Source organism: Euleptes europaea, chromosome 1 (genome assembly GCF_029931775.1).
Source record: "Euleptes europaea isolate rEulEur1 chromosome 1, rEulEur1.hap1, whole genome shotgun sequence".
NCBI lineage: Eukaryota > Metazoa > Chordata > Lepidosauria > Squamata > Sphaerodactylidae > Euleptes > Euleptes europaea.
In genome coordinates, this window is record NC_079312.1 from 57,358,423 (window position 1) to 57,374,034 (window position 15,612).

At 42.8% G+C, this 15,612-nt stretch overlaps 1 protein-coding gene across 1 annotated transcript in view; it reads left to right on the plus strand.

Annotated features, from left to right (window-relative positions):
- The window catches only part of PODXL2 (podocalyxin like 2), a 68,435-nt gene that overhangs the window by 25,444 nt on the left and 27,379 nt on the right, over positions 1 to 15,612 (plus strand). The window contains exon 2 of the mRNA XM_056846940.1: positions 6,610 to 6,900. Within this exon, the coding sequence (XP_056702918.1) occupies positions 6,610 to 6,900 (291 nt within the window). The remainder of the gene's footprint in view (positions 1 to 6,609; positions 6,901 to 15,612) is intronic.

Sequence of the window (15,612 nt, forward strand, 5' to 3'; positions counted from 1 at the left end):
GCACATAAAGCCAGTTGGGTGACCTTGAGCAAGTCACGTTCTCCCAACTTCACCCACCTCACAGGGTGTCTGTTGTGGGGAGGGGAAGGGAAGGTATTGTAAGCCGGTTTGAGTCTCCCTTAAGTGGTAGAGAAAGCTGGCATATAAAAACCAACTCCTCCTCCTCCTCCCCCAATTGGGGGCCTGAGGCATCTTACATCATTCTCCTCTCTTCCATTTTATCCTCACAGCAACTGTGTTTTAGGCTGAGAAGGTCATCCAGCAAGCTTCCATGGCAGAGTGGGGATTTGAACCTGCCGCTCCCAGATCCTAGTCCAACATTCTGACCACTGCACCACACCATCTGTGAGCTATGCACATATAGTTCTATGCATATGCTTTATCATAGGGTTTTCTATGATAAAGCATATGGGTGTGAAAGCTGGACAATGAAGAAAGCTGACAGGAAGAAAGTAGACTCCTTTGAAATGTGGTGTTAGAGGAGAGTGTTACGGATACCATGGACTGCCCCAAAAAAAAAAAAAACAACAGTGGGTTCTAGATCAAATCAAGCCTGAACTGACCCTAGGAGCTAAAATGACTAAACTGAGGCTATCGTATTTTGGTCACATTATGAGAAGGCAAGAGTCACTAGAAAAGACAGTCATGCTAGGAAAAGGTGAGGGCAGCAGGAAAAGAGGAAGACCCAACAAGAGTTGGATTGACTCAAGAAAGGAAGCCACAGCCCTCAATTTGCAAGACCAGAGCAAGGCTGTCAAAGATAGGATCGCCATGAGTCGGAAGCGACTTGACGGCACTTCACACACACACACACACACACTCACTCACGCTTTATATATTCACAGACATGATAACATTGCTGATCAGTCAAGAATTTCACTTTGTCCTGACCTCAGTTCTTTACCTGTTGGTATAGCCATAAAATGAAGATGGCAAAGCACAATTTTTACAAATGAATCTTTGCATTGTCGAAGGCTTTGCATGTTAATTAGTGCTATATAGATTATTCATAGTAGAATTCATTATATTTCTTGTAAGGACAAATTGAAATTGAGACATCAGAATATTGGGTTGATCTGCACCAATAAAAATTTGCTGTGCAAGTTGCAGTTCAATAATGAAACTTGAATCCAAGGATATTGGCTCCCCAACCTATCCGTCTAAGCAGTTTTGCAAAATCAGTTTTTCTGAAACAGTATTTAACATTTACCTGCACTTCCACTTCCAGGAGCTCTTTGCATACCCAGAGGTAAATTCACACTCAAACAGGGGAGAAACAGATTGAACTGATGCTGATTCTATAGAGTGCTGTTGCAATGACTCATGATTCCATTTCAGATACTGCAGTTTTATTTTCAACTAAGGATAGTACACAGGATCATGCATCTTAAAGGGTTTAAACTGTGTAAAGAGTTCAGTGTTAAGCAAGGGTAAACAATCTACTGGGAACTGAAGCTCCTACACTAATAGGTTTAACCTTCCTGAAGGGCACCTTGGCCATCTTCTGGGCATGAAGTATGGGTCACTGGGGGTTTGGGGGGGTAGTTTGGAATTTCCTGCATTGTGCAGGGGGTTGGACTAGATGAACCTGGTGGTCCCTTCCAACTCTATGATTCTATGATGGTCATGTTCATAAACAGTGACTGAGAGATATTGTTTTAGGCTAGGGTTGCCAAGCTTCAGGTAGGGCCTGGAGACCTCCCAGAATTAGAACTGATCTCCACATTTCAGAAATCAGTTCCCCAGGAGAAAATACCTGCTTTGGAGGGTGGACTCTAGAGCACTGTACTCCACTGAGGTCCCTCCACTTCCCAAGTCCCACTCTCCCCAGTATCCATCCCCAAATCTACAAGAATTTCCCAGTCTGGAACTGGCAACCCTATTTATTCAGCAATCACCAGGAAGAGAGGAGAAATAAGGAAAGCTAGGTCTGATTTGGGGCCAACAGAATGGAGGAGAAATGCAAAAGGTCTAATCCATAACTGTTCTAATCTTACCTCTAAGGTATGTCTTTGGAGGAAAATGCTTACTATTGTCTCCAGTATATTGATTAATGGAATGTGAAACCATATTAGGTTTGTCCAATGGGTCCCTACTTCTAGGATTTCAGTGAGGAGGTTTGCAAACATTGTTCCTTCTTCCTTGACTAAATGTGGCTGTACATAATTTGGATGAAAATTGAGTCCTGTTACAATAAAAGCTGAGAACCTCTGGCTTAAAAAAATAGATATTGGCTAGGAAATGTCCAATCTATGGTCCTCTGGTTCAGCTTCCCAGAAAATAGTACACTACTTTCCTAACAAATTGGTATGAAATGAACCTTGCTGCAGTTTCCTTAAGAACTTCTTTGCAGTCTCCATCGTGACTTACATTCATAACAGTGGTTTGGATCCTATTAAGTATATCTGTGGTGAGGAGCAATTTTTGCCAATTACTCCTTCCCACTGCAGACCTCCAGCTACTCCCTTATGCTTTTCTGAGTGTTCCCTGTCCCCCATCAGCAGCATTTGTGGGGGCATTTTGGGAGTGGGGAGGAGTGGGGAGATGAGAAAGTAGATCCATGGAGGGAAATCCCTCCCTTCCACAGAAATCTTCTGTGGGATCCAGCTAGGGTTGCCAGATCTCGGTTGGGAAATACCTGGAGATTTGGGGGTGGAGCCTGGGGAGGGTGTCATTTGGGGAGGGGAGGGACCTCAGCAGAGTATAATGCCATAGAGTCCACCCTCCAAAGCAGCCATTTTCTCCAGGGGAACTGATCTTGGTTGTTTGGAGATCAATTGTAATCGTGGGAGATCTGTAGGTACCACCTGAAGGTTGGAACCCTAGATCCAGCCCAACTTGTAATGTCTAAAGGAGGAAAGGTTGATCTTGTGGCTAAGACTTTCCTGAGGTATTGCTGGCCTGGTCTCAGTGTTTACACATGCCACAGGTTTCCTTCATAACCACAGGGGAATTTCACATGCTCCATTTTTGACAGATACATGCAAAGAACTCTTTGTCCCTTACATTTACATACACCACAGAACTGGGATTGCCACAATTCTATGTCTCCTGTACATGTAGCAGCTAACACATATGCTGCTGTAGAGTGTGTAGTGGCCCCTAGCAGAGTTGTTGAGTTTCTTTGTGCCTCTTTTCCCCATCCCCAAAAGAGAAATATGATTCCCAAGCCTTTGCTAACTTCGTTCCCATCCTATTAACTTGTTCACAAGCAAAGGTCATAAAACCAGGCAACGGGGTTCTAGCTAGGGATGCCAGCCTCCAGGTGTAACATGGGGATTCCCCAAAGTTACTGCTCATCTCCCGACTACAGAGATCAGTTCCCCTGGAGAAAATGGATGCTTTGGAGGGTGGACTCTATGGCATTGTACCCCACTGAGGTCCCTGTCCTCCCCAGGCTCCATCCCCAAATTTCCATGTGTTTCCCTACCTGGATCTGGCAACACTGCCCCCCCAACCCCTGTTGGTGGCCAGTGGGGACCTAGCAACCCTAGTCTTAGAGATGGCAAAAGGTCACTTATGTTTGCATGTCAGCACTTTTTTTTAGTGCTGGGCAACAAGAAACTATTTTGGCCCCTTTTATGTGATACCCAGTGGCAAGGTCCCCCACCTTTTTCAACCTGTGGGTATTTTTGGAATTTAGAGAAGGGGTGGTGAGTGCCACCCCAAAATGGCTGCCATAGGAGGTGGAACCAAACCCAAAATGACTGCTGCAGGAGGTGGAGCCAAATGGACTACCTTCTTCCTCACACCTCCTGCAAAGAAGGAAAACCTAAAGGGGGAATGGAGCCACACACTGACTAAGGAAAGCCTAGGTTCTTATCAGCCCTTATCCTACAGTAAAAAACCATTTTGTTTGAATAAAGGCAGCCAAAAAACAAGCCCTGCCATACACTGACCCAACCCACTTTCTGTAAAGCTTGGCAGATGCCAAGGGAAGTGCAGGTAGATGCAATGGCGGCCATGGGAACCATGTTGGAAAACCCTGACCTATGGTATTTCAGGTCCACTGGGGTCAGTTCTTGCGTAAATGCCATAAGTGAATTGGAGGTTGCTGATAAACCTTGCTCTACTAGACAAACGATGGATCCCATCAGTCATAGCAATTTATACGTCTGTTTAAAGGGGATGAATAGGACAAAACTGTTTGTTTGGGTGTAGCTTTTGTGTAAGTGAGTGTGTACATGTGTTTATAGCGCAACAGTTTTTATAGCTGGGGGGTGTCTCTTGATGCTGCTGTAGTGCCTATAATAGCATGGCGGCAGCTGTTGTGTGAGAACAGAAAAATCCTAGACAAAGTTCTATCCCCCCCCCCCCAAGCTTCCTTGCAGACTGAACTAGGGGAGTTTTTAAGCAGGAGATAATCTGACCTGCAAAAGCATTCTGCATCCTTAATACTGGGGCATATTTCGGGATGTTTTGGCCTCAATGGCTGACTGACTCAGCCATGTGCAAATAACACTTGGTGAGTTTGTCCATCCCTTGGGAGGGCCGGAGAGATCTTGGTTGGCTGCTTTATGCTGCAGTGCTTTCCCCTTCAGTGCTGCTAGCTTCTGTCATGTTTCTACTGTCTCTGCTCTTCGCTTTTGTTTAAAACTGATCTCCAAGTAGCTAAGTAGATCTCAGATAAGAAACTCAGCAAGGAGGAGTGCAGAAGAACGCCAAGCAATAAAGTTTCCAAAAATAAAGTGAATCAGTGGTAGAAAGAGTCTTACAGACCAAGCATTAGGCAAGACTCAAAAAGGCACCCCTTTTGTTTTTTGTTTCCAGGAATATTGACGCTGAAATGTTCTTCCACAAATGTTTTAGTAGTGGGTAAATTCTGTGTTGTGTTTCATATGCATAGAGTCATATCACAATTTAAATACCACTGTGGATGGCAGTTACCACTTTTAGAATGCTTTCTGTGTTGCTTGTAACATGCCCAACTGATTTATATGGTACTCTATCCTCAGTTACTGCTAGGGTTGCCAACCTCCAGGTATTAGCTGGAGATCTTCTATTACAACTGATCTCCAGTCGATAGAGATCAGTTCCCCTGGAGAAAATGGCCGCTTTGGTAGTTGGGCTCGATGGCATTGAAGTCCTTCCTCTCCCCAAACCCCACGTTCCTCAGGCTCCGCCCCCAAAACCTCCCACCAGTGGTGAAGAGGGACCTGGCAACCCTAGTTGCTGCTACTCCTCCATCCTTACATATACGTATGTATGGGTTGCTGTGCAATCAAAGCAGTCTAGCTGACATAAGCCCATGATCACTTTCCAAGCTACTATTCCATCACTTCTCTGTATATTATTCCCCATTACTATGTATGGGTGTGAAAGTTGGACCGTGAAGAAAGCTGACAGGAAGAAATTTGATTCATTTGAAATGTGTTGGTGGATCGTTTTACGGATACCATGGACCACCAAAAATACAAATAAGTATTTGTATTTGATAAGTACAAATCAAGTAAAGTACAAACCAAGTAAATCAAACCAAGGCTGAACTCTCCCTAGAAGATAAATGACTAAACTGAGGCTATTGTACTTTGGTCACATTATGAGAAGACAAGAGTCACTGGAAAAGACCATCATGCTAGGAAAAGTGGAAGGCAGCTGGAGAAGAGGAAGGCCCAACATGAGATGGATTGATTCAGTTCAGGAAGCCATGGCCTTCAGTTTGCATGATGTGAACAAGGACGTTTGGGAGGTTATTAATTCATAGGGTCGCCCTAAGTCGGAAGCAGCTTGACAGCACATAACACACACTGTATTTTAAAAGAAGAGCAATGCACTTCAAGCAATAGCACTGTATTGAGATCTAGTTTAACAACCCAGGAGAACGTGATAGGAAAGCACAGTTTGGTGACCAAAGGGGAAAAGATCATTGTGCAGCCAGCCGGTCTCCAACTTTGACCTCTGTACATTCGAGATAGCTGTTTCCCCCCAAGTCAATATCACTATGAAATCAATGTAAATAATGGGCTATTCATTTTTCAGGCTCAGTTGGGAATGAGGAAGATCTAAGTTTTGGAATTGAGGCATATAAATGTTTGTTCATGCATGCAAATGTAGCACTTAAACCTCTCTCTAAAGACTGCTTAGGACTTAACTAGATAATTGATTTTAATGCAGTAAGTGTGCTGTTACCTATGTGTTATGCAGAACTCAGAAGTCTTCCTTCCAGACTGTGGTTCTGCTGCAGCAATATCTCATTTCCCTATCAGTGGATAAACTATATTTTGTACCTGTGAATAATTTTATACTTCCTCCAGATAGCACATCCATCACTACTGTGATTGCTGTGGATAATATAGTCATTCCTAAACCAGTATAATGACTTCCATCCTTCCAAGGTCGGTAAAATGAGTACCCAGCTTGCTGGGGGTAAAGGGAAGATGACCAGGGAAGGCACTGGCAAACCACCCCGTAAACAAAGTCTGCCTAGTAAATATTGAGGTGTGACGTCACCCCATGGGTCAGGAATGACCCGGTGCTTTCACAGGGGACCCTTAACTTTTAAGGGCAAAGGAGACTATGGCCATTATTGAATTCTAATATAATTTATTTATTTTAGGTCTTTTATGCATCAATGTTTATCAATACTAATATGTATCTCCTTGTTTATAGCTTCTTTGTGCATCTGCCTTGCTTTATCTGAAGATCTTAGCACTGAGGGTCTGAGCTCCACATCGTTGGTAGACTTCTCAGCAATGTCCCGCATGGAGTCTGTGGAATCCAGTGAACAGACAAACCTGAAGGTGCCAGAGTCTGACCTTGTCCCCAGTGCCCTGCAAGCTGCACCTGGATCAGGCTTTGCCAGTGAGGAAAATGAAGATTCCAAGATTCTTCAGTCACAATATTTCTGGGAAGAGGGTGGAGACCTCAATGATTCCAGCTTGTATCCTGGAGCAACACCAGGTAGTCCATTTTATCCCATTTTTGTCTTGAAGGGCTTCCATTGTAAGACCTGTCATTCTATCGGTTTCATGTAACTGGCTAAGAAAATGTGGGATTAATTTTCACCTACTCTCTTTCTTCAGTGGCTGATGTACTCACAGCCCACAGGAGATGCAAGTTAGGATTTTCCTAAGAGGGAAATAAGCTCAGAGGGTTGGCTGAAACGGAAAAAAAATTGGAAGGGAGGCAGAGGGGCTTAGAGCAAGGGTCCACAATCTTTTGAGCCTGTGGGCACCTTTGCAATTTTGACACAGAATGGTGGGTACAACCACAAAATGGCTGCCACGGGAGGCAGAGCCAACCACAAATGGCAGGGAATGAGGTTATGCATAACTCTAATAGTAACTGTTCAACACTTCAGGCAGAAGCTCTGCTAAATAGGATGCCTTTTGTAAATGAACATATTGTTTTAAAACATTTTCTTACTTATACTCCGCTTACCTTCAGTCTTTCCGTGAAGATCCTAATGCTGTGGTGGCAGCAGCTGACAAAGCAATCTTTTTTAAAAAATAAACTTTTTTTAAAAAAAGTCACTCAGACCTCCAGTGCCAGTCAGAAGCCCTGCTGGGCCAAAGCCCCTCTTGGCCTTTCCCACCTTCTTGGCAGCACCAGGAAAGATGTCGGTGGGGCACCATACTTGGGGACCCATGGATTAGAGGTTTGCCACTGAAAGGAGCATAACTGCATCAGTTTCTGTGGCTGCTCTCCTCTGCCTCTGGAAAAAACGTTGGACAGAATCAGCGTCCTTGTTTTGCAGCCTTGATATTAATGAAACCAAGCAGACAATTTAAAACTATTCAGTTCTAAACACTGTATTTATATTTTAGAGGTATGAGTGGTGATAAAATTGTCTGCTCTGATTTCAAGCTTCATTTTTCAGATCTCCAAAACTTTCGTTTCATTTCACAAGAGAATGAAATATAGACAGTGCTGTCCTAAGCAGAGTCATGTCTTTCTTCACTGGACCTAGAGGGGTGTAACTCTGCTTAGGATTGCACTGGTAATACAATGAATAAAGTACATCTTGCCACATGCATATTTTGCAGGGTAAAGCTCTAAAGCTGGTGTCCACCATCTAGATAGGAGCATATGCTATGCATGCAAACTTTCCCCCCTGCGTTTTGTTTTCATTGCTCCAAAAACACTTTGGATAGATGGTACAAGAGTGTTTTTACTTTCTTTTCTTTTTTTAATTTGGAAACTTCATTAGGGGTAAACACCACGCACAAGCTGGCAGCATGGCTCCTCCTGCCCCAGTCCTCAAACTGTTTTTTATTATTATTATTTCTGGAGTTCAAAAACAGCTCAAGGGGCCTCTGGAACCAGTTTTTAAATGGGAAATTCTCAAGGAAAAAAATTTCACGCTCCTTCTGGATTGCAACCAACGTACTATACTAATCCCCTTTTGAATTTCTATCAGTCTCTTGCTATGCTCTTATAGAAACTCATCCATGGAACCTGGATCCATGCATCGGAAGTTGGCAGAAATGCTTGCAAAATTTATCCAGCTTCCCTATCTCCCTGTGCATGTAGAAATATTGCTACTCTCTTAGGCCCTTCATCAATATTTTCCATGATCCCTACTTCAGAATAAAGAGTATGCCTTTGAGATGCCCACCTAAAGAGAGAGAAAGTGGGACATTTTCAGACTCACCTTAAAGTTTACGAGATTATCCTGTACAATCCTGGGCTGATTTCCAGGCACGGCATGTTAAATGCACTGTGGGGTTGGCCTATCGACTGTCCCTTCCCCTGCTGCCTGAATTTCCATCTCTTCCCTTGCTACCACTCCTTGCTTATATTGTTTTCTTTCAGTGGATCCCTGCCTTGCTGGATTAAAGTCTAGAATTAGAAGGTTATATTATTTGTAGCCGTGTATCCCAGCTGACTACTGGTGTGAAAGGATGGGTCCCGTGCTAGGATAAAAGCCATGTCAGTGACAAAAAAGCCAACTTTCAGTTCTTAACACTCTCTTACTCATACATTCTCATGTTCTCATCCTTAGGAGCCAAATTAGGATAAAGTAGGGGGGGAAACAACTCTGTAAGAAGCAGCTATTTACATGTATATTGTAATTAGGCATGTTGTTTGACTTCACTGAGTCTGCCTTTCCTTTTATAACTCTGGGCTTAGTTCCTGGTTTGGAATATAAGCTGTTAGGTTTCCCATATGCCTGTTGTTTGCATCAGCGTTAGACTTGGATAGCAGAAACAGTGCAAGTTTGTGTCTCAGTGGCAGAACCGTGAGTTACAGAAGAAGAATCCCGGGCTCCTTGCTAATTCTAGCTCCTTGCTCTTAGCGGAAACCATTCGAGACAGAAAATATTAGACAATCTTGGATGGTAGCAATAAAAGCTCAAACCATTTCTTGTCAGAGGTTGACCATAAGACACATAAGAGTGCCCTGTGGTTTAACCTGACAGAGGAACTCCTGAGCTGGGAGGCACCAGATTCTTATAATAGGATAAGGTTTCATTTAGAAACCCCAGGGAATCAACATGCTTTGGTCTTCTTGTGAAAACATAAAAAAATACAGTCATTTGTGCTCTGTAACTTGGGATCCTGCTTCTAGTTTGCAGGGGGAGAAAACCCTTTGGCATGATTGCAAAGGATAATGCATTATGGATGTGGCATTTGTGTTAATTCCCTGTCTCTTATTCATTTTGTACATGTACAGGTTGGATAGGAAGACTTCATATTATGACATTTAAATTACTGTTTAGACAACACTGATATGTGAATGTGGCGGCTTAAGGCCAAATGAAATTGGTGCTTCCTACTCATGGCACTACAAAGATACTTGCCTGTGCTGGCGCTGCATGTGACTAATACTTAAAAATTTCTTACCCCATGGAGCAGCCCATATGTGCATGGCACCTGCGCAGCACCAAGGCGCCTTCCTAGATCACAGTTATTTGTTTGTTTGTTTTGTATCCTGCCTTTCTCCCCAATGAGGACTCAAAAGTTGCTTACATCATTCTCCACTCAGTTTTATCCTCACAACAACCTTGTGAGATAGGCTAGGCTGAGAGTATGTGACTGGCCCAAGATCACCCAGTGAGCTGGCAGAGTGGTGATTCAAACCTGGTTTTTCCCAGATTCTAGTCTGACCCTTTAACCTCTGCGCCATGCTGGCTCTCTATCATATGAAGCTGGCATCCAAGCAGGGCATTCATATCATCTCTGAAAGGTTACAGTAACCACATGGATCATCACCATTGGAAAGATCATTTCACATGGGAGGTTTTATATTTAAAACACCAGAACCAAAAATATCTCAGTTCCCTGCTGTAGAAGAAGAGCTGTTTTTTATATCCCTATTTTCTCTACCTTTATGGAGTCTCCAACCAGCTTACAAACACCTTCCATCTCCCTACAACAGACACCTTGTGAGGTAGGTGGGGCTGAGAGAGTTCAGAGAGAGGCTTCATAGGTAAGAGTGGTGAATCAAACCCGGTTCTCCAGATTAGAGTCCACCACTCCTAATAACTACACCACGTTTGCTCTCTGTATTAGAAAGTTCCATAGGAACTTTTGTTTGCCAGGCTATACCCATCCTGACTACTCCATTTTTCCATTCATGGTCTTTTTCTTGTACTTGGATCTTATTGTGATAGTTAGAGGTAAGAAATCTGAAGGTTTCAAACTCTTGCATATGTGAAATCCTTGAACAGGTTTCCAAGAATAGCTGTGGGAGCAAAGAACCTCACCAGTTTTCAGGCAGAGTTCTTTAACTGTGGATACCCCTGTTGTAGAACATTTAATTCACCAAAGAGTATTCCCCTAACCATCAGTGCAATCCTAAGCAATGTTGCACCTTTCTAACCTCAGTGATATCAATGGGCTTAGAAGCATTGAACTCTACTTAGGATTGCACTGCAAGTCTCTGGCTTTGCTTGAAACATTTTCATGCCACCTTTTCACTGGATTTAGGACCCCCAAAGTGATAAACAATCAAAAACGTTAAAACAACCTTTTAAAATACATACATGTAAAACAATTAAAACAGTAATTAAACAAATTTCATTAACAGGGAGGTTTAGTGAGGGAACACCGAACAAAACAGAGAAGTCTTTACTTGCTAGAGGAAGACTATGGTAGAGGAGAACAGACACATCTCCTTGGTGAAGGAATTTCATAGTTTTGGTAAGTTTGGACTTGACTAGTCAGATTCTTCCACAGCTACAGGCAAGATGGTAACCAGTTGATCAAAAGGTGGCAGGAGGGGTATAAATCTTTAAAACAAAGAGGAGCTAGACTTGCTAGAGCTAATGCATAGAAACGCTTGATTCAGAAAAGTAGATTGGGTTTGATGATTTTAAAATCCCTTCTAGCCTTTTGCTTCAATGTATTATTCTTGTGCACTTTGAAGTTACTTCCACAAACTGTTGAACTTGTACCTATATTGCATATATCCCCAGACTTTTGCACTCTAAGCCCAAACATGTTACAAGAAAATCCCTCTTGAAATTGGTGAGAATTGCTTTTCCTGATGTGTAACTCGTCACTTGGGAGCTAGGCTTGTAAGAAAAGTTCATCCCTGTTAGATTTGTCAAAGAGTCTCAGGCAAAGATGCAGGTCCTTCAGTGTCATAATATTTCAACTTTAACAGAAATACATGGAGGAAACCACAAAGAGCCTTGTGTTCTGTGAGTATATGTAGCACTTGTGTATATGCACCCCCTTTCTACTTGTATGCAATTATATCCCCACTTGTGCATCATTATTGACATTATATCCTTATACTACTTTATCTATTCACCATTGAACAGATGTTCAGAACTAACATTATTCCAGATGATTATCCATCCAGATATTATGTATTGGTGGTATGTTAGTCCTTTAGTTAACATGACATTTAATTATTCAATAGGTCGAATACTTATTTCTGTTTCAAATTTAATTAGAATCGGGCTTCCTGTCATCTTACAATAAATTATAACACTGGACATTCAGTAAGGGCTTTCTTCGGCATGTGTGGCAGGTTTGCATGTACCACCTGTAAGCTGTGGTCAAGGCCACCCACTGGGTTTCAGGGCAGAGCAAGAATTTTGACTTGTTTTTTTATATTCACAACTAGAATAAAATAAGAAATGGCTCTAACATTTTACCGGACCTCATAGTGCACTTACAGGATCTGAAATTGGCTTAGCTTTGTTAAAATACTTAAATTGGCTTAACTTAATGAAAACATATGAATAAAACATATGCAATAAAAATTAGTCCTCAAAGTGTACTTGCATTCATTGCAAATGAAAAATGCATATATTAAAAACATATATTACATTGTTTAGACACACATTAAGTTAGTTGAAGTGCTTTAATTGGCTTACAGTCCTGACTGTGCAATCCTAAGAAGTTACCCTGCTAAATCCACTGAATTCAGTGAGTTTAGAAGGATGTAATGCTGGTTAAGGTTACACTGAAACTGGGGGTCATCTTCTTACTGGTGTGATTTCACTCCAAATCACTGGATGATCTCTCCTGGCGGATTTGTATAGCTGTTGCACCCTGTACCATAAAGCAGCAGTCACCCCCCTCCATCTTCTGGAATCAGTCAGCCAAGTAAGAGCAGAACCACCAAAGCATGGTGCCCACCACTCCTGATTCAGCCAGCTTCGCCAGAAGGATACCATGGTCAAAAGTTGCCAAGACCTCTAGGAGAATCAGCTGGGGCGCACTGTCCATCTCCCCACGAAGATCATTGACTAGGGTAATTTCCATCCCAAACCCAGACTTGAATCTGGATTGAAATGGCTCTAAATAATGCATCTCCTTCAAGAGTGCTCAAAGCTACGTAACTACCACCTGCTTCAGCACCTTGCACAAGAATGGAATATTAGCCGCCAGGTGGTAGTTATTTAGGTCATTCAGATCCAGGGATGTCATCTAAAGGAGGGGCTTCACAATCGCCTCTTTCAAAATGGACAGGACTACATCCTTCAGAATCCTCATTTTTTAAATATCCTGGACCCACTTAACCAGCTCAGCCCAGCTTGACATCACCCAGGAGAGACAGGGGTCAAGCCTAGATGTAGTGGACCATTGCACTTCTAAGCAACTTGTCCACTTCGTCGGGTTTCACCAACTGAAATTACCCATGCAACTAGGAACTAGACTGTGATTTGATGGCATCCTGAGATTTAACTGTAGATGCAAGTGATTTTATCCACAAAATAAATCGCTAAAGAGTCGCAACTGGTCTGTATGTTCTCTGGGTCAACATCCTCAGGGGCTCAGAATAAGAGCCCTCTCATAACTTTTCAACCTGTTCATCAATGACCTGAAGTTGGGGTTAAACAGTGAAGTAGCCAAGTTTGCAGATGACACCAAATTATTTAGGGTGGTTAAAACAAAATCAGACTGTGAAGAGCTCCAGAAGGATCTCTACATACTGGAAGAATGGGCATTAAAATGGCAAATGAGATTCAATGTAAGTGTAAAGTGATGCATATTGGGGCAAAAAATTCCCAACTTCACATATACACTGATGGGATCTGTGCTGGCAGCGACAGACCAAGAAAGGGATCTTGGGGTGGTAGTGGATAGCTCAATGAAGATGTCAACCCAGTGTGCTGCTGCTGTAAAAAAGGCAAATTCCATGCTGGCCATAATTAGACGAGGAATAGAGAATAAAACTGCTGATATCATACTGCCCTTGTACAAATCTATGGTGAGACCACACTTGGAATACTGTGTACAGTTCTGGTCACCACACCTAAAAAAGGATATTACAGAGCTTGAGAAGGTGCAAAAAAGAGCAACCAAAATGATTAGGGGACTAAAGCAATTGTCCTATGGGGAGCGGTTAAGACACTTAGGGCTGTTTAGCTTGGAAAGAAGGCGGCTAAGGGAGTCATGATAGAGGTCTATAAAATTATGCATGGTTTGGAGAGAGTGGACAGGGAGAAGTTTTTCTCCCTCTCCCATAATACTAGAACGCGGGGTCATTTGCTGAAGCTGGAGGGTGAGAGATTCAAAACAGATAAAAGGAAGTATTTTTTCACACAACGCATAGTTAAATTGTGGAATTCTTTGCCCCATGATGTGGCGATGGCTGCCAGCTCGGAGGGCTTTAAGAGGGGAATGGACATATTCATGGAGGAAAGGGGTATTCATGGCTATTAGTTAGAATGGATACTAGTCATGCTGCATACCTATCCTCTCTAGTATCAGAGGAGCATGCCTATTATATTGGGTGCAGTGGAACACAGGCAGGGTAGGGCTGCTGCAGTCATCTTGTTTGTAGCTTCCTAGAGGCACCTGGTTGGCCACTGTGTGAACAGACTGCTAGACTTGATGGGCCTTGGTCTGATCCAGCAGGGCTTTTCTTATGTTCTTATGTTCTTATAACCTGGAAAAGCACCACTGCATAGCATTTTTGTAGATGCAATGGTCCTGAAGAAGTAAGCACGCTTCACAGTTATCACCACCACAGAATAGGCACCTTAAGGCTCTTTCACCCCTGTTCAGTTGCATCCATTTCAAGTTTTTCTTCACTTGTGCCCTAGCTGTCTGCCCAGCCATTTCATCATCCCAAGCTCCACAGTAAACCAAGGGAGAATCCAGACTCCATGGGAGAGGAGAGGAGAAGACACTAAGAGCAATTGTGTCCACCAGCCAGCTAGGTAATCTCTGCATCCCACAAATCCCACAAATGAGGACTGACAAGAGCACCAGTCTTGCTGACCTGAAAATCCCCTAGAGATATCAGGAAATCCTCTGGATCCATCAGGCTTCTGGGATGGATAATGCTAACAGCCCACCACCACCCTTGTGGAGGTTCCAAGTGTACATGAGTCTGAGTGTCACTTGTTGGTCCATGACATGTGGAGTAAAGATACAAGCATAGCAAGAACATTGGAATCACTTTAAGTTGGCACCCTTTGGAGGGGCTGTAGCTCAGTGGTAGAGCATCTGCTTGGCATGCAGAAGGTCCCAGGTTCAATCCCTGGCATCTCCAGTTAAAGGGACTAGGCAAGTAGGTGATGTGAAAGACCTCTACCTGAGACCCTGGATAGCCGCTGCTGGTCTGAGTAGAAAATTCTGATTTTGATGGACCAAGGGTTCAGTATAAGGCAGCTTCATCTGTTCATATGGATCACTGGCAGTCTAATGGGCTCTAGGGCCAGATAGACTTGGATTTACATCATCATGAAAAAGGCTGATTTAAAAAACAAGTGTCCAGTTTTCTAATTCATATGTTTTCCAAAGAAGCAAGCACGCTAAGTAGTTGCTATTACAACTTAAACACACTACTTTGTAACTGAATAGAACCTTTATGCTAACTCTGTTCATGTAGCCTCGTTCTTTTGCACTGTGGAATTAATGGATCGATTCATTCATCAAGTAAGCTCTTGTGATGGCATAAAGGTGGGATATAAATTTTGTAGAATAAAATATATAAAATAAGCTATGGGTACAGAAGTTTAACTATGGCTTGACATAATGTCTGAACTAAGAAAGCAAATTGGAATTGGGTTGAAGGGATTTGCAAATCATGGTTTGTGCTAACTTTGATGTCTGAACAACAGTTACAACTGTTGTTCCACCTCCAGAAGCACTGGGCCAGTAAAGAATTAATAAAAAAAAGAAGAGTTGGTTTTTATGTGCCAACTTTCTCTACCACTTAAAGGGATAATCAAACCGCCTTACAATCACCTTCCCCTCCCCA